This window comes from Homarus americanus, unplaced genomic scaffold (assembly GCF_018991925.1).
Source record: "Homarus americanus isolate GMGI-L3 unplaced genomic scaffold, GMGI_Hamer_2.0 scaffold4896, whole genome shotgun sequence".
Classification (NCBI taxonomy): domain Eukaryota; kingdom Metazoa; phylum Arthropoda; class Malacostraca; order Decapoda; family Nephropidae; genus Homarus; species Homarus americanus.
In genome coordinates, this window is record NW_024749657.1 from 6772831 (window position 1) to 6792306 (window position 19476).

The window sequence follows — 19476 nt, forward strand, 5'->3', positions numbered from 1 at the left end:
CTAAACATTGCATTGCTCAGGCCTGTACAATCTATATTCAACGTCGGCCTACAGTAATTACATGTCAACAGACTTCCTGGTGCTGCTTCAGACCCTGATTCCATACCCATTATGGTTGTTGCTGTTGGGGAGGAGTGGGAGAGGGGCGTGCAGACTCTGTACAGTTCTACTCAGTCTTAAGCCCACCAGTTTACCATGTGATGGACTTCTAATCGTCGGCTTACAAATAACAATAATATTGATCTCTATTATTACTATGATAATTGCTTCTAATCTGTGTCTTGGTAGCAGGACTTTAGCGTCAAGGTCCCTTTAAAAGTCCCACAGGCTAGCTGCCTGGGTATAGGCTGTTATGACAAGTGCCACCCACCGGACTAGCACAATTTATTTATTCTGACCAAGAAATTTACTCCTCAGTGGGATGACTTTCTTTATAATCACATCTAGAAATTGAAGTCTAAGTGAAGTCATATGTGGGAATCACGTCAAAAATCCTAAATCGATTTACACATTCATATCACTAAGATGATCTTCATGCTCTTATGTAATCACTTGGCATATGAAAATTAGGCTACAAGCTTTATATACTATATAATATACAGGTACTCCTCGACTTACGACCTACTCGACTTACAGCCACCCGGACATACGACCGCCGCAGTCGTATAAAATACTTTTCAAATTACGTATTTTCAAGTCCCGACGTTAGTGATCGCGCTGTGTACTGACAAAATTTTCGTTTGTAATTCCCTTTAAAATGGCTGGCAAGCCATAGCCTAATTTTCATAAGCCAAGGTGTACTGTAACTGAGATCGATAAATGTGTCTGTGAAATTCCCGAATAAGTAGCTCAGGGGGGTCATAAAAGGGTGGCGAAGAGTTTGAATTGGCCATTTTGAACGCCCCTCTCCTCGCCAACCGGTTATGTCTGTCTTCAGTTCGATAGTTATCATTTTTCATTCACGAACGCCTTCTCCTCGTCAATCAGGCACTGTGTGGGTTGCTGGAGCTGCCGGGAGGCGGCGGCCAGTGACTAATAGCATGTCCGGCGAAGAATGTCTTTAATCCATCGGGATTAAGATCGTGAGTTGATTGGCGTAGAATCGAAAACTCGCGAGCGCTGCAACATGAAATTAAATGAGTCCTTCTGAACTTTATAAATGAAGGGAAATGAGAGTCACAGTAAGATAGCACACACAGTATACTGTAGTTTATTCACTTTGGAGTTAATATAGTGAATTAGAAACAGCTTTTTAGCACTATATATTTGGTTATAGTGTATATTGAAGAAATACACACTTGTACACAGCAAGTCCAAATGTGTTTGCTAGTATACAGGATGAATTATCTGGTTATTTGGAAGAAAATCATAATTTTATAGCTGTATAATTACCATCACATCAGTTTTATGCAAACATTGTATCTTGTTTCATGTACAGTAATTACCATTAAAATTTTGGATTTATTGGTCAATGTAAAACTTTTTTGGTCAACGTAAAGCTTTATTATTCAACCTTAACCATTCAGAAAATATTATTTATTTTTTTAAGTTAAGGGAACAACTAAGAAAACTTTATTTTGTTTGTAGATGGATTTGGGGTTATTAACACTGACACACTTGTTACAGTCTTTTACTAGTGATCCTGCTTCCAGTTAAAGATAGTCTTAGGTGAGGTCATATTAACATATATATTAAGAGTTGTAGGTTTAACCCCTTTACCATGGGGATGTCACTTTTAGAATTTTATTTGTCTAATGCCAAACAATTTTATTTAGCAGAGGGGACCCCAGACACAAGTGGCTAATCTAATCTCTTGGTTGTAAGATTTTATTTGTTCTTAGTTATAGGGATCCAGTCTTCTTAGGCTTTATTAGATACTGTACAGTATAGGACTACAAAGTTCAAGCTATTTAACACAATTATTATTATTTGAGGTTCTAATGTCAATCTTTTGTCCATGATGTATTATTTCTGTTTAGACTACTGTATGTTGTATATGGTTCTAGAGTTAAAGTAACATGTATGAAGAGTTTTGGCCCCTTTTTTCATGGTCTAGGTGTATTAAATTGTACCTGTATATGGTTCTCTTAAGGTTTCTATTCCATCTTATGAATGCTGCTGCTATGTGGGAATTTCTCAACTGTGTGTGAAATTCTTCCATAAATTTTTACATAGGTACAGTACAGGTACCTCTATTTAATATGTAATTATGAAATGTGTTATTCTGGTTACAGTAAGGTGGTCAAGATGTCTCCAGTGTTGATGAGGGGCTGTTCATAGTGATGTCACCAGTTGATGACCAGTAGGACGAGGTCTTGCAACACAAGTGGATTAAATTATAAACAAGATTGACATGTATGGGCTTACTACTCAGCTTTCCCACTACTACTTTGTATTTTTGGAATGAAGTTTCCATTGATATGTTTGTCTTAATGCAGAGAATACAAATTTGTTGGTAGAGTGAGGAAAGATTTATTATGAAACCTATTTATGAAGTGATGTTAAGAACTAACCGAACTCGACCTGAAAACTGTTGGGTAGTTTTTGTTAGAGGTTTGTGTGTTTCTTGTGGTCTTCTTCATAACTGATTTTCAAGTTATTTTTTCCAGCATTAAAACTAACCATAACATACAGCAGATCTCATCAAAAACTATTCAGATATCAAGTGGTGGAGCTAAATTAAACATGTATTTACTGAAAGAAGAAAAGTGGGTCCCAGAGGCCTGACTACCAATTAGGTCCACTGTGGATCCACCACATTGTAAACTAAACCTTCAGTACACAAGGTGGTATTGTGACCAGTACCTGTACGCCTTCTCTTCTCCCATCTGTAAAGTCAGGTACCCATTTACAGCTGGGTGGATTGGGATTCATTGCCCATGGATTGAACCAGCAATCCTTAGGGCAAGAGGTAAGCACTGCATCCACTCAACCAATATAGTGTACAGTTATTTAAAATGGGGTGCAACTGATTTATAAGTGCAGTACAGTACAGTAAAATTTTGTATTGTATTTATATGATTGTATCTATAAGTCTTATATTCATATATTCATAGTCATTTGGTTTGATTTATGGATTCTAGCAGCATATGATTACAGCCATCCATCATCCGTTGTTTATTATTATAGCTTAATGTTACTTACAGCCACTGCTACAACCAGTTCTGGTGCCATTGCCATTCTTCTAGTCAGTCTCATTACTTGAGTCTGAAAAAATTGACAAAAAGTATACAAGACATTGGAAAGGATTTTTATGTTGTTTTGTGTTGAAGTGTAATTAGATAAAGTGCAGCAAAACTATGGGTTTTGGAGGTGAATTCCACCAAAAAGATGTCAGATAATTGAGGGAGTCTTATGTGAGTCTATATTTATCATAATTGTTGACAGTTATGTAACACTTTGCATGGAGATTTAAAACTTTATTTTTCAAAGTTCTCAAAAGTATTTTCAACGGTTCCCCACCCAGGAGGATGAAGAGTGTGACCTCATATAACCATGAACACAGGGTACTTTACCTTGTTGGTCAGAAACATTTTCATAGAGAAGAGTGAAGCCAAAACCAGCCACTGAGCCATCACTCTGGAATCTTATGACTGCTGTAGAGGATGAGGTGAGGAGTGGAGGTGGCAGGCTGTGTCCACAGTACCTCCTGCCAGGCAAGTGATCAATTATTACAGTGTTCATAATACAATATACTGGGTATATAAAAAAAGGATACAAAATATAGCTCATATGCATTATAGTACAGTACTTAGTTTCCCAAGCTGGACCACTTTTTCCCTATAATGAAATACAGAACAATAATAAAAAGCTGCATTAAATGTCCCTTACCCTCTGAGCTTTACGCTGACTGAAGAAACATCCAGGACTTCAACATAGTCATAATTGCAGAGATACCTTCTTCCAGGTCGAATCTGTGCCAGGTGATACGGAAGACAGAGCCTGGAGGACTCACTAGCCGCCACTCACAGCTCTGGTTGTCTTCATAGTGATTAGTGGAAGACCCTACACTGATGCTGCCACGGGTAGCCAACGAAACTGAAGCAGATTAAGGCAGGTTAGGTATATGGTGAAGGACTGTAGGTCAATAGATAGTGGTCCTCCTAGAGAGATTATGGCAGGTCAATGGATAACAGTGACCTTGTGCTAATAGGAAAGGGGTTTTCAAAAAATATTACAAACATTACTGGGTTAATAGGTGGAAATGGCCCTAACAATACCATAGGTCAAGTTAGATCACAATGAATAAGTAATAGATAAATTGATTAAAAACTACTAGTATACAGTTCTATAAATTGTTATACTTTTACTTTTATCTTCTTCATCCCTTGTATGTGAGTGAAGTTAGGACTCCATATGCAGAAGTAATAAATAAGTTGGAAAGAGTGGAACTGGTGTGTGTGAGACAGACAAAATGGGTAAATATGACATAGAGAATGGAAGACACAAATATAAAGCAGCTTTGTGGATGTGAGCATCAGGACATGTGACAGAATATAAATAAAAAGATTGACAAAAACAGTCTTTTAATTGATGGTTGAAAGAGAGGACTAAAAAGGCAAAAGGGAGATAGATACCTGTACAGTAGTGGCAAAAGGGTGGGATGAGAGAGGTACTGGATGGAAGATGGTCAAACACCCAGGAAGCAATAACATTAATGGACAGAAAACAGGGCATCCAGTGATTAACCCTTGTAGTGCTATCAACATCTTAGGACAATTGTAAACATTTGTATATAAATTTTAGACAATAAATTGCCTTGTAGACATGGTGTCACATGGCCAAGGTGATTACTCTTTTTATTTAATTTTCTTTCTGTCCTTGTATAGTACATGCCTAGGTGTTATTTCAAAGTATGTTTTCTTAATTAATCAAACTTTTTTTTTGTGTATTGCAAAGGTTAATGGGGATAGATATGCTGCTAAGGGGTAATGGTGGGTTATATGAAGTGACAGAGATAAATCAGATGGGTGTTGGTATGACATAGGAAGATGTTTTTCATTAACAGTACAGTATATACAGTTTTATTTTAGACTACTATAGGTTGTATTATACCCATTATGATGCACAATTCTCAAGGAATAGAGACACACTGTACTGTACATCATCTTCATCATCAACAACATACACTATGTGAGAAAGACTTTGTAATAAGAGTAATCACGTCTGGTATATCATGAAAAATGTTCTCTGTACTCTACCTTGTGTGCCATTACACAGTAAAACAGATGGCGAGGCAGTGGGCCACTGTGGTGTGGGTGGGGCAGGTGAGGAGCTAGCTGGGTCTGTGTCTGAGGTAAATGGAAAGGTTTATTAAAACAAATGTCATTATTGCCTAAATATATTAAAGAATGAATCTGAAAATTTTGTGTTTTGAGTGTAAAGACCAGGCTGAAGATTTGTGTTCATGGAGGATTATGAGCATCAATATTACTGCTTGATGCTCTTATTCTTTCCCCTTGTGAACATGGTCAATTTCTTGGATTAAATGATTTATGACAAACTTAGCTTGTAAACTATCAGTCAGCTGTGTCAGGGAACAAGAAAACAATACAGTGAACCCTCACTTCTGAGGTCAATTGAACCCATGGCGGCCCGTGTAAAGTGAGAAACGCGTAAAGTGAACAACATGTGGGATTAATTGAAATAGAAACCGGGCCGACCCCCAAACTCCACTTTTTCAGACACAATACCTACGTTGTACTAAAAATAACGTCTTAATTTTATGATGGTATGCACAATTAATAATTAAGAGAAATATCAATAATATTAGGCTTTTTAACACTTACATTAGTAGAAAAGATGGCTGGGCACACGGGGATGGGGGTTGGTTCTGAGGCAGGGCAGATTATTGGCCCTCACCTGTATCACTTGTAATTGTATCACTATCCACCACAGAGGCTTGCAGGGTCTCTTTGTCAAACCTCTCAAAGTCCATATAAGTCCATATCCTCACTATCATTATCACTATCACTGACTTGGGCGGCTGTGGTGGGTGGCGGTGAAGAACTTCGGTAATGTTTTGATGACTGGGCGACCTTGTCGCACCTGCTAGCGCCGCTCTCGGCGTAAAGGGTACACACACGCGGAAAGTGAGCATTCGGTTTTAGGCAGGGTGCAGCAAAGCGTGGAAGCAGCGTAAAGAAGTGAAACCAAAGCGGGGGTTTACTGTAGTGAATAAAAGATTGGGTGATGACTCCACATTACCAAGAAAGTCTCAAAAGATTATGTAGTGTATACTTCAATTTCACTTACAATTGTTTTAGAGTTCTTGTGTGGTCCTTTCTATCTAAGTTGTCTACTAATGCTTAAAGTTGTAGCTAGACCATGAGGGAAGCGTTTGGAATTAAAGAGGATTGTGATATGAGGTTTTCTGAAAGAGTAGGGAAGTTCCATGTGGTCCCCTGGGGTCTCAGAGTGAGTGATATAAGAGAAATAAAAACCCCTAATTTCCTACAGGTAGCCAACACATCTACTGGATTCATCTACAATAGCTAGGTGAGTTGGCTGGAATGGATTAAATATTGTACAGTACACCGGGACAAAAATATAATGCACCCAGAGGCATTTGGTGGTACAGGTAGACACACTCACAGGTCAACCACTCATCTCCTTCACCAGAATATAGAATTTTGTGCCTTAGTACTTCATCTATGTCTATAAAGACTCCTTACACCATCTCTTGAATTGGTATCAAGACATAATGAGATGTGTTTACCAATAGCAGGTATAAGTACATATCCTTTATAATACATACTTTACATAATTTTTTCTATATAATTAACTTAATTAACTCAAGAAATTCACTATAAAATTATATATTAAACATACTAATGTTCAGTATAAAGAAAATATGGAGTATGTGAGCGGTTATTTGTTATACTTTCACTTTTATCCTCTTCACCACTGATCAGCTTGTTAGCTGCTTGGGCAGTCGGTCAAGTCTCTGTTATACACTGTTGGCAACTACTGGGCATAAACATAAGAATGAAAGAAACTGCAGTGGGTCTATTGGCGCAGTCCCGTTTACACCCAACCCCTATCGGTCATATATGCATCCAACCTATGTTTGAAGCTATCCAGGTACAGAATGTATCTGTACCTGTGCAAGTGTTGGTCAAGTCTGGTCTTGAAGGAGCTCACATCCAGAGCCATCACAACACTCTCTGGCAGAGTGTTCTAAGAGTTTACAATTCACACTCTGAAAAAGTTTGCCCACATAATTTTCTGAACTTGTGATCCCTAGTGGGGCATGCATCTGCCACCTCCAAATATGGACACTCAAATGAGTAGTGTCCTCTGAGATGTTTATAAACTTCAATTAAGTCACCCCTTACCCTCCTATAGTTTACTAAGCTAGGCAGTTGCAAGCATTCTAATCTCTCTGGGTAACTGAGGTGCCATACTGCAAGCACCCGTCTGGTGGCCCCTCAAGGACATTTTCAATCAACGGAGTCTCAAGCATATCTTGGGGACCAGACGGCGTGATAGTACTCGAAATAGGGAAGCACCTCACTCTTAAAAAGTGTTATAAGGGACGGACCGTTTAGATATATGAGCGCCCTTCTTAGAATACCTACTAGTTTAGTTCTTTGATTCACCTTCTCACAATTCAGTCTTTGTTAATGCTGTTTCTTCACTGCGTTGATGCATATGATACTCCTCCTTAATGTTGGTACGACCTAGGTGCATCCTCTTACACATTGTGACATTCAATCTTAACAGCCATTTTTTCAACCACTCTTGAAGCTGACAAAGATCATTCTGTAGCTTTCTGCAGTTATGATTATTAAATTTAAAATTTGTTACAATCCTAACGTCTGACTCCTCCAGAAGTTAAATTGTCAAGAAACTGCATGACAACACCCATGATGAAGACAAACGAACATTAAAGATAGTTAGACTGAGATATATACATGGGCCAAGGAGTCTGTCATGTTGCTGTTTAAATTATCTTTTATAGTACTGTATTGATGACACTGAAAAGACACTTGAGGAAGACATTACCATTTGCTGGCACAGAACTGGTGTAGAGGAGAGAGAAGCCTCGCCGTGTTGCAGAACCATCAGTGTGAAACTTGATTGCCACACGGTTACTGGAGGATGTGTAGTTCACTGGAAGAACGTTGCCACAGGACTTGTTGCTGTTGACCATGAACCACATTAGCCCATCTTACCTAAACTTCATTCTCAAAGATATCTTTGGTAATATTTTACCTCATATATGCATAGATATTTAAATTTGCTAATAACACACAATATTAATTTAAAATATATGAGGAAAATTGTGTCGAGTATTTCAACTTGTAGTTTCAGCTCTTTCCTGTCACTCGTCTAGCATTATTCCCCTCCACCATTTCCTCCCATACTTAAGGTTCCTGAAACCTTGATCCAGGCCACACAGGAGGAGAGGCAGAAGGAAGGTAAAGAAAATAGGTAAACATATTCCAGATAATTCAATGTAATTTTCAATATTAAGAAAAGTTAATTTGTGTAATTTTGAACATGTTAAATTTTTGGCCTTATTAGTCTGGGACCACAAAGCTCAGTTAACAGCAGACTTACTTAAAGGTAATATATATTTAAGAAAAACTTAATAAATAACTTCAAGACAAAAATTTACTTACTACATTGTTAAGACTTCACCAAATGAAGAGAGTTCCTGTATCTGAACATAATCAAAAGGACAGGAATTTGAGCCTTCGAGATCAAAGCTCATCCAGGTGAAGTGGATGACAGTGCCTGGAGAGGTGAAGATCCGCCACTCACAGTCAAGATTGTTCTGGTAGGTTCCGTTGGCTGACCACATATCAATGTAGCCAGATTCTTCCTCCAACACTGTCACATGTCAAGGAAGATTATATATAACATGAGGGACATGTGGATCAACAGGTGGCAGTGACCCTAACACTGCCAGGGGTCAGATTGCTATAATCAGCTGGCACTGTTATGAACACCCTGTAGGCTTGTGGTTCATCATCATTACAAACTTCCTAATCAACAAGTGAAGAATTGCATATATTCTGTCATTAATTTCACTGAAGGGAATAAATATAAACACGTTATCCTGCCAATGATTATCAAATACAGTACCTACGTCAGTGTTTACCCAAGGTGCTTAATATGAATTGAGAAAAAGAACATATATACTTTAGTCTCTCATGTGGCTCTATAAACTTACTTCTTGCCATACAGTTGACAATGAAAAGTGATATTGACAAGAAGAAATTAACGTAAATCAGTTTCTTGGCTTTTTGCTTATATTATAATAGTATATCAACTATTCTTAGTAATAAAAGTTAATATGGAAAAAAAATTAGATGAACTACTGCATAACATCATCAACAGGATGAAATGCTCATTATATGTTTGTAAGAATTAATCCAGATATAAATGACAGTTCTGTGAGGCTGTACAAATTATTGTTTGTTCACAGTGAGACTCAGGTGTGCCAAGAGCCAGACTCATACCTTGTTTAAAGTTGTTGTAAGGTAATTGTAATCATGACTTACTCTTAAGAGAGTATAGGAGTTCTCAATACTTGTATGTACATTGTAGTGAATCTCTTGTTAACACCAACTGTACTTACATTACGATGAACATCATACATCTATCTGACACCCAAACATTACATCATTAATAAAATCAGAGCAACACTCATGTTGTACTGTATAAGTTGATGCAATAAAGTGTGGGAAGAGTTGTAGTAAATGAATACTTCCAGAAATAACCTTTTATACACATTAATGCTGATAGTTACTTTGCAATCCACTGCACCATGACGTGTTGGTGACAGGCTGGGCAGTGGTGGAGACCCAGTCTAGAGTAGTGGGCCAGACGGGAGTGGTGGGTGTTGATGTACATGGAGGAGCCATAGTGGTGTTGAAAGTACCTGTGAAGTGAAGAATTCTTGTTGAGATACTGTATGTTAAATATCTGTACAATAGAAAATTATGTCAATATATATACCTGTACAATATATATACAGTGATACCCCGATTTTTTACTCGGTCAATTGAACCCACAGGGTACCGGGTAAAACGAAAACTGCGCAAATGGAATAACAGAACATATGGGATTAATTCCAATAGAGACTGGCCCGACCCCCCAAACTCCACTTTTTCCGACACAATACCTATGTTGTAGTAAAAATAACATCTTAATTTTATGATGGTATGCATACACAATTAATATTTAAGAGAAATACAGTCGCCAGGTTAATGTCCATTCAAATAATGGACTCAACTCCCCCCCCCCACCCCTCTCTCTTCCCAAGCTCGCAAGCTCCTCCCTCTCTGAGAAATGTTTGCGTGAAAACACTAGATTTTAAGGTATAGAAATAAATAATACCTCAGACTAAAGTTAGGATAATATAATTGACATTTCTAGATTCCTTGCAGGTCAAGGAATATTTTGAATGTAAACTTCATATATTTTGCACAAAAGATAAAATATTTGCTTTGTGTAAACCAATTTATTATATTAGATCTAAAATTTGTATGTTTAATGCAAAATCCATGATGTATATATTCAAAATGATCATCATATTGTAAGAATTCCAGCAATGTAAATTATATTCTGGCCAGGTAATTTGTATGAATTTTATGAGCTAAATAAAAAAATTATACTTCACTCGCGTATATAAGTAGATGCACCGCATAAAATTAAATTCCGGTTCTGGCGAGGTACCGTGTAAATGAAAAATGTAGAATCGCGTAAAGCGAAACCACTTAAATCAGGGTATTACTGTATGTATATATATATGCACACACATACAGTGTACAGTACAGTATATAGTTATGTAGTATTAATGACATGTGAGGAAGATATTACCATTTGCTGGCACAGAACTGGTGTAGAGGAGAGAGAAACCTCGCCTCGCTACAGAACTATCAGTGTGAAACTTGATTGCCACACGGTTGCTGGAGGACGTGCAGGTCATTGGAAGAACGTTGCCACAGGACTTGTTGCTGTTGACCCAAGTGAACCACATAAGCCCATCTTACTTACACTTTACTCTCAAAGATTATCATTATTATTATTTTTTAATTTACTTACACAGTACAGTATTAAAATATTTTTCATTTGCTTGTAAAAATGAAATAAAAAATTGTGTAAATATTAATTTCACGACTTGTTAACAAACAACTCAATAGAGGAGCTCTTCCAATAATTATTAATTAGAGATTATACGGTATATTAAAAAAGTTAAAGAAATATCTTTATCTAATATTCAAGTTTTAGTTAATAAATACTGCAGTATAATATTAATTTAAAATATATGAGGAAAATTGTGTCGAGTATTTCAACTTGTAGTTTCAGCTCTTTCCTGTCACTCGTCTAGCATTATTCCCCTCCACCATTTCCTCCCATACTTAAGGTTCCTGAAACCTTGATCCAGGCCACACAGGAGGAGATGCAGAAGGAAGGTAAAGAAAATAGGTAAACATATTCCAGATAATTCAATGTAATTTTCAATATTAAGAAAAATTTATTTGTGTAATTTTGAACCTGATAAATTTTTGGCCTTATTAGTCTGGGTCCACAAAGCTCAGTTAACAGCAGACTTACTTAAAGGTAATATATATTTAAGAAAACTTAATAAATAACTTCAAGACAAAAATTTACTTACTACATTGTTAAAACTTCACCAAATGAAGAGAGTTCCTGTATCTGAACATAATCATAAATACAGTTAGATGAGCCTTCGAGATCAAAGCTCATCCAGGTGAAGTGGATGACAGTGCCTGGAGAGGTGAAGATCCGCCACTCACAGTCAAGATTGTTCTGGTAGGTTCCGTTGGCTGACCACATATCAATGTAGCCAGATTCTTCCTCCAACACTGTCACATGTCAAGGAAGATTATATATAACATGAGGGACATGTGGGTCAACAGGTGGCAGTGACCCTAACACTGCCAGAGGTCAGATTGCTATGATCAGCTGGCACTGTTATGAACACCCTGTAGGCTTGTGGTTCATCATCATTACAAACTTCCTAATCAACAAGTGAAGAATTGCATATATTCTGTCATTAATTTCACTGAAGGGAATAAATATGAACACGTTATCCTGCCAATGATTATCAAATGCAGTACCTATGTCAGTGTTTACCCAAGGTGCTTAATATGAATTGAGAAAAAGAACATATATACTTTAGTCTCTCATGTGGCTCTATAAACTTACTTCTTGCCATACAGTTGACAATGAAAAGTGATATTGACAAGAAGAAATTAACGTAAATCAGTTTCTTGGCTTTTTGCTTATATTATAATAGTATATCAACTATTCTTAGTAATAAAAGTTAATATGAAAAAAAATTAGATGAATTACTGCATAACATCATCAACAGGATGAAATGCTCATTATATGTTTGTAAGAATTAATCCAGATATAAATGACAGTTCTGTGAGGCTGTACAAATTATTGTTTGTTCACAGTGAGACTCAGGTGTGCCAAGAGCCAGACTCATACCTTGTTTAAAGTTGTTGTAAGGTAATTGTAATCATGACTTACTCTTAAGAGAGTATAGGAGTTCTCAATACTTGTATGTACATTGTAGTGAATCTCTTGTTAACACCAACTGTACTTACATTACGATGAACATCATACATCTATCTGACACCCAAACATTACATCATTAATAAAATCAGAGCAACACTCATGTTGTACTGTATAAGTTGATGCAATAAAGTGTGGGAAGAGTTGTAGTAAATGAATACTTCCAGAAATAACCTTTTATACACATTAATGCTGATAGTTACTTGGCAATCCACTGCACAATGATGTGTTGTTGACAGGCTGGGCAGTGGTGGTGAACCAGTCCACAATAGTGGGCCAGACTGGAGTGGTGGGTGCTGATGTACTTGAAGGAGGCATAGTGGTGTTGAAAGTACCTGCGAAGTGAAGAATTCTTGTTGAGATACTGTACAGTATATTAAATATCTGTACAATTGAAAATTATGTCAATATATATATATATATATATATATATATATATATATATATATATATATATATATATATATATATATATATATATATATATATATATATATATATATATATATATATATATATATATAGATATATATATATACAGCTCCTACCCAACTTACGACCTACTCGACTTATGACCACTCGCACTTACGACCTGTCTCAGTCATACCAAAATTTTGTCAAATTATCTATTTTCGTGTCCCAACGTTGGTACACAGAGAAAATTTTCATTTGTAATTCTTTTTAAAATGGCTGGCAAGCTTAAAAGTGAGAGTTTTGTGGTGCTGAGAAGAAAAAGAGACACCCATTTTAGATTTTCTATGTATTATGTAAGCATTTTCGACTTACGACCTGGATTTGGGTCCCTAACCCCGTCGTAAGTCAGGATATATATATATATATATATATATATATATATATATATATATATATATATATATATATATATATATATATATATATATATATATATATATATATATATATATATATATATATATATATACAGTTGTACCCCACTTAACGCGGTCAATTGAACCCAGAGGGTCCCGGTTAAGTGAAATCCGCGTTAAGTGAACAACAGAACATATGGGATTAATTCCAATAGAAACCGGCCCGACCCCCAAACTCCACTTTTTGAAGGCACATACCTATGTTGTAGTAAAAATAACATCTTAATTTTATGATGGTACATGCACACAATTAATACTTAAGAGAAATAGAGAAATACAGTCGCCAAGTTAATGTCCATTCAAATAATGGACTCAACTCCCTCCCCCTCTTCACACTACACTGCCGGCTCTTCCCTCTCAGAGAAATTTTTGGGGGAAAACCACTAAATTTTAATAAATAATACCTCAAACTAAAGTTAGGATAATACAATTGACATTGCTGGATTCCTTGTAAGACCAGGAATATTTTGAATATAAATGTCATATATTTTGCACAAAAGATAACATAGTTACCTAGAGAAAAATTTTTATCTAAAATTTGTATGTTTAATGCAAAATATATGATGTTTATATTCAAAATGATCACCAAATTATAAGAATTCCAGCAATGTAAATTATATTCTGACCGGGTAATTTGTATGAATTTTATGAGCTAAAACAAATATCTTCAGTTAATAAAAAAAAAAATAATCTTCATGACACTATCTGTCAATCAAAGTACCCCACCTTGCCTCCCCCCCTCTTCCAACCGCGCGGTCAGTCCCAACCCTCCCCCCCACCCCCCACCAATCCTCCCTTCCAGGGTTTTTAACATTTAGTATTAAATAATACCTCAGATTAAAGTTAGGATAATATAATTGACATTGCTGGATTCCTTGTAAGACCAGGAATATTTTGAATATAAATGTCATATATTTTGCACAAAAGATAACATAGTTAATTTGAGAAAAATTTTTATCTAAAATTTGTATGTCTAATGCAAAAATATGATGTTTATATTCAAAATGATCATCAAATTATAAGAATTCCAGCAATGTAAATTATATTCAGACCGGGTAATTTGTATGAATTTTATGAGCTAAAACAAATATCTTCAGTTAATAAAAAAAAAAATAATTCTTCACAGGGTAACAGATGGTCGGTCGGTCCCTCCCTCCCCCCCACCCCCCACCAACCGTCCCAAGGAGATGTGTGGGATAACCACTAAATTTTAATAAATAATACCTCAAACTAAAGTTAGGATAATATAATTGACATTGCTGGATTCCTTGTAAGACCAGGAATATTTTGAATATAAATGTCATATATTTTGCACAAAAGATAACATAGTTACTCTGAGAAAAATTTTTATCTAAAATTTGTATGTCTAATGCAAAATATATGATGTTTATATTCAAAATGATCACCAAATTATAAGAATTCCAGCAATGTAAATTATATTCTGGCCGGGTAATTTGTATGAATTTTATGAGCTAAAACAGGCAGTCAGGCAGGGTGGCGGGTGGGGCAAATCTAAAAATAGCGTCTCGAGCCGGACACTCACCGCGTATATGTGGAAAAAATCCGTGTTAAGTGAAAGTTCATTGGCGTATATGATAAAACGCGTTAAGTGAAACCGCACTATATATATATATATATATATATATATATATATATATATATATATATATATATATATATATATATATATATATATATATATATATATATATATATATATATATATATATATATATATATATATATATATATATATATATATATATATATATTCGCACACAGTGTACAGTACAGTATATAGTTATGTAGTATTAATGACATGTGAGGAAGGCGTTACCATTTGCTGGCACAGAACTGGTGTAGAGGAGAGAGAAACCTCGCCCCGCCACAGAACTATCAGTGCGAAACTTGATTGCCACACGGTTACTGGAGGATGTGTAGTTCATTGGAAGAACGTTGCCACAGGACTTGTTGCTGTTGACCCAAGTGAACCACATTAGCCCATCTTACCTACACTTCATTCTCAAAGATTATTACTAAAATTATTTTCTTATTTACTTACACAGTACAGTACAGTATTAAAATATTTTACATTTGCCTGTAAAAACTAAATAGAAAATTGTGTAAATATTAATTTCACGACTTGTTAACAAACAACTCAATAGAGGAGTTCTTCCAATAATTATTAATTAGAGATTATATGGTATATTAAAAAAGTTAAAGAAATATCTTTATCTAATATTCAAATTTCAGTTAATAAATAATATAATACTGTATTAATTTAAAATACATAAGGAAATTGTATCGAGTATTTCAACTTGTAGTTTCAGCTCTTTCCTGTCACTCGTCTAGCATTATTCCCCTCCACCATTTCCTCCCATACTTAAGGTTCCTGAAACCTTGATCCAGGCCACACAGGAGGAGAGGCAGAAGGAAGGTAAAGAAAATAGGTAAACATATTCCAGATAATTCAATGTAATTTTCAATATTAAGAAAAGTTAATTTGTGTAATTTTGAACATGTTAAATTTTTGGCCTTATTAGTCTGGGACCACAAAGCTCAGTTAACAGCAGACTTACTTAAAGGTAATATATATTTAAGAAAAACTTAATAAATAACTTCAAGACAAAAATTTACTTACTACATTGTTAAGACTTCACCAAATGAAGAGAGTTCCTGTATCTGAACATAATCATAAATACAGTTAGATGAGCCTTCGAGATCAAAGCTCATCCAGGTGAAGTGGATGACAGTGCCTGGAGAGGTGAAGATCCGCCACTCACAGTCAAGATTGTTCTGGTAGGTTCCGTTGGCTGACCACATATCAATGTAGCCAGATTCTTCCTCCAACACTGTCACATGTCAAGGAAGATTATATATAACATGAGGGACATGTGGGTCAACAGGTGGCAGTGACCCTAACACTGCCAGGGGTCAGACAGCTATACTGTAGATATCATAAGGGACTGTTGGTCAATAAGTGATGAGGGATACATTTTATCATTGATGGGTATCAAAAGAGGTTTAATATGATTTGAGACTGATGACTGAATACTGAATTACCATTGAACAAAATGGTTACCATTATATTATAATGATGAGAGTGTATCAGTGAGAGTAGTAATTTTTCCTCCAGTAAGTTGAAGTACAGGATCCATTAATGTTAATAGTGCAGACTGTGGTATAGTATACACAGTGCATTATGAAGTGAACAAAATTATCAATATTAATTTCAATAGTTGTTTTTTACTTCAGCCCTTACCTTGAAGTGATTCACACATGTTGTCATTGTTTAGAACCCCAGAAAGTTCTCCTGATGGTGTGTTGGGTGGTTCTGAAGTATTGAGGTATTGTTGACGAGGCTGAAATCCAAGAAACAGGATACACATTAAAAGACAAGTATGGCAAGTACAGTAGTAAATTAAGAAGTACAGATATTTTATAAAAATCTTGATTAGTTAAAATGAACTAATTTCTGGGTACTCCATATATTGAAAACTTAAGGTACTAATGATGATTACCAATTAACATTGCATGTAATCACATGTACTGTATAACCGGGATATATGTTAGAAGTTTAAAAAAAATAATCCTGAATAAGATACAGATAAATACAAAATAACAGGAAAAATTTGCACCTAACTTACATATATGCTGACTTCTATGTATTGTATGATGTAAATGGGAGAAGTAAGTTAATATACAGTGAACAAGAAGTACCACAACAAAATTTAGTTACTGTACAATACCTCTGATCTACAGTGAACAGCACGTACAGTTTGATTATACAGTATGTTAAAGATATTTTGTATTTTATCCAATTTAGTCATGAACAAAAACATACACAGTGTTAATCACCAGTGCAGTATCCCACTCTAGGACTGTATAACATTGTCTGTCTTCTAATAATATTAAAATAATAAATATATTAAGTCAGCATTACCAGTGATACATGGAATAATCTAATGTCAATATTTGTAAGTTGACTAAAAGTACCCAGTAATTATAGGTTGAAGTGGAGAGTACTGTATACCTTGAGTTTGTTGAGGAGAGAGGAGGTGGCAGGTCCAGCCAGCAGGAGCAGGAGAGGCAACAGGTTTCCCAAGTGACGACCCATGGTGGTCAACACACTCACACCAGAGAAATAACTGTAAGGGATGAAAGCTAGCAGACGAGTGACCAGCAGCAGTTCTCTCTCACTCTTATGTTCTCTACCCACCAGCTGTTGCTTAATATTACCAGGGCAGCAGGGGAGGTGTGAGGGGCCAGGGAGGAGGGAAGGAGAGAAATGAGATACAGTATAGTCATAAAGGGTGGGAGGGACACTTGTGTAATGAAGTATACATTAATTTGTGAAGATAAACATATATCCAGGTCTTTCTTTATAGTGTTACAGAATTCCTTTGACTGCTTAATTTATGCAGCAAAGCAATGCCTCAATCATAAATTCCTTTGAGGTCAATAGCTTCATTACAGAATATGCTTTAGTAATTGAGCATTGACTAGTTGTGTACACAATTATTTTTATGGTTTAACAACCCTGAGCAAAGCTATCATGAACTTCATATCTCATTACAATGGTGTCAGGTGTCTGGGCTGGAGATAGTGCAGGTGTTGGTCACAGAATTATACAGCGAGGTGTAGTACAGTAGGTTTGGTGGGTGAATTAAACTTTGTGAAGTGTGAGATGGGTACTGGGCAATTTCAATAAACTGTAGTCACAAACACATTCCATTTCTTTTAATTATTCTTATAACATATAGTACTGTAAAGTTTAATCAAACGATACTGTACTGTATGGTGAAATGAACCAAGACCCAGACAGTATGGAAACAAGTTTACTAAAGTTGAGGGTGACTGATTTTAGCATCCATTAGAGCATCCTCAGAGATATTAAATAGGATCCAAATCCTTACCTTCAAGAATGTGAAAGCTACTGAATCCACAGTTGAGGTGGTTTGCCTTTCCAATGAAGGTACTGTACAGTATTGCATTTTTTGTTGGTTGACGGCAAATTATCATTCAGACATAGCTTTCATAAAGCTGCAAATGTATTGCAACAATGCATGCTGACAGTGTCCAAGAAGCACTTCACTGTTTACCCTGTAAACTAACCTTTCCCTAGCTACAAGAAACCATTTATGAAGTACAATATTATCAAAATGCACCAGTACTGGACAGGGACATACACTGCACAACAAAATGGCCATATTACTCTTTATCATCGTTCTTTTTATACTGCATAGGATTATAAATGTGTTTTTGTCACGTGATGACTAGTGGCAACGGGAGCTTAATGTTCCATTTTGGCCACCGTACCCTCCTCATTGGTTATGATGAGACCCAGCATTTTTGTGTTGTTCACCTCTACAGTGAGTCGCATCTTTAGCACATTAGAATAGAAAATTGTCCCTCCGAGTTTCTATAAAAAAAAGTTGTAGGATCATTTGGTGTACTTTCATTGTTCCAGTCGACATCACCATAATTCAAATCTCCATTATGGGGAGGTGGCCTGAGGTGAGTGCTTCCAACAATGATTTTGTCTCTTCCCACAAGTTTAATTTTACATCCTCACCAGACTGCCTTTAGATTAAACAACCACATACCTCTTACTTGTTGCCTCAGACAGGTTTGTAACTTTATTATAGCATCAATTTCAAACTTACGTTTATCCAGATAACATTAATGGATCTTAAGTAGTTTTATACTCTGCTCTCGTTTGTGTACAGTATACTGTAAAGTTTTAAAGCCAAATTTGATTCACAGGACGTAATGGGTTTGAACTTATTCACAAATCTGAACCCATTGCATTATCCGCAGTAGCCTCATTTTATCTGCCCACAATACAATACTATTTTGGGTGTGGTCAGACATATGTATGTTTATACACTGTCCACCTCCATCAAGGCGTGAGGTTGTGGGGTCGGACGTTAGCTCACTTTTCTCACATGTAGGTATACTACTCAGGTTTCCAATTAGTTACCCTTGCCTCCACTACTTTTCCATTGTATATCACCAACGAGAT

General features: G+C 36.0%; 1 protein-coding gene across 1 annotated transcript; it reads right to left on the bottom strand.

Moving 5' to 3' along the window:
• Window positions 1–1616: 1616 nt before the first annotated feature.
• On the bottom strand, window positions 1617–17671 carry LOC121853428 (CUB domain-containing protein 2-like). The gene is made up of 14 exons (XM_042347536.1): window positions 17485–17671; window positions 16714–16813; window positions 16093–16303; window positions 15289–15425; window positions 12765–12896; window positions 11633–11843; window positions 10834–10970; window positions 9761–9892; window positions 8628–8838; window positions 8008–8144; window positions 5202–5291; window positions 3832–4038; window positions 3516–3649; window positions 1617–3207 (listed from the first exon to the last, which is right to left on the bottom strand). The coding sequence occupies exons 1-12, from the start codon at window positions 17566–17568 to the stop codon at window positions 3842–3844; spliced, it is 1779 nt and encodes a 592-aa protein (XP_042203470.1). The 5' UTR covers window positions 17569–17671; the 3' UTR covers window positions 1617–3207; window positions 3516–3649; window positions 3832–3841.
• Window positions 17672–19476: the final 1805 nt, after the last annotated feature.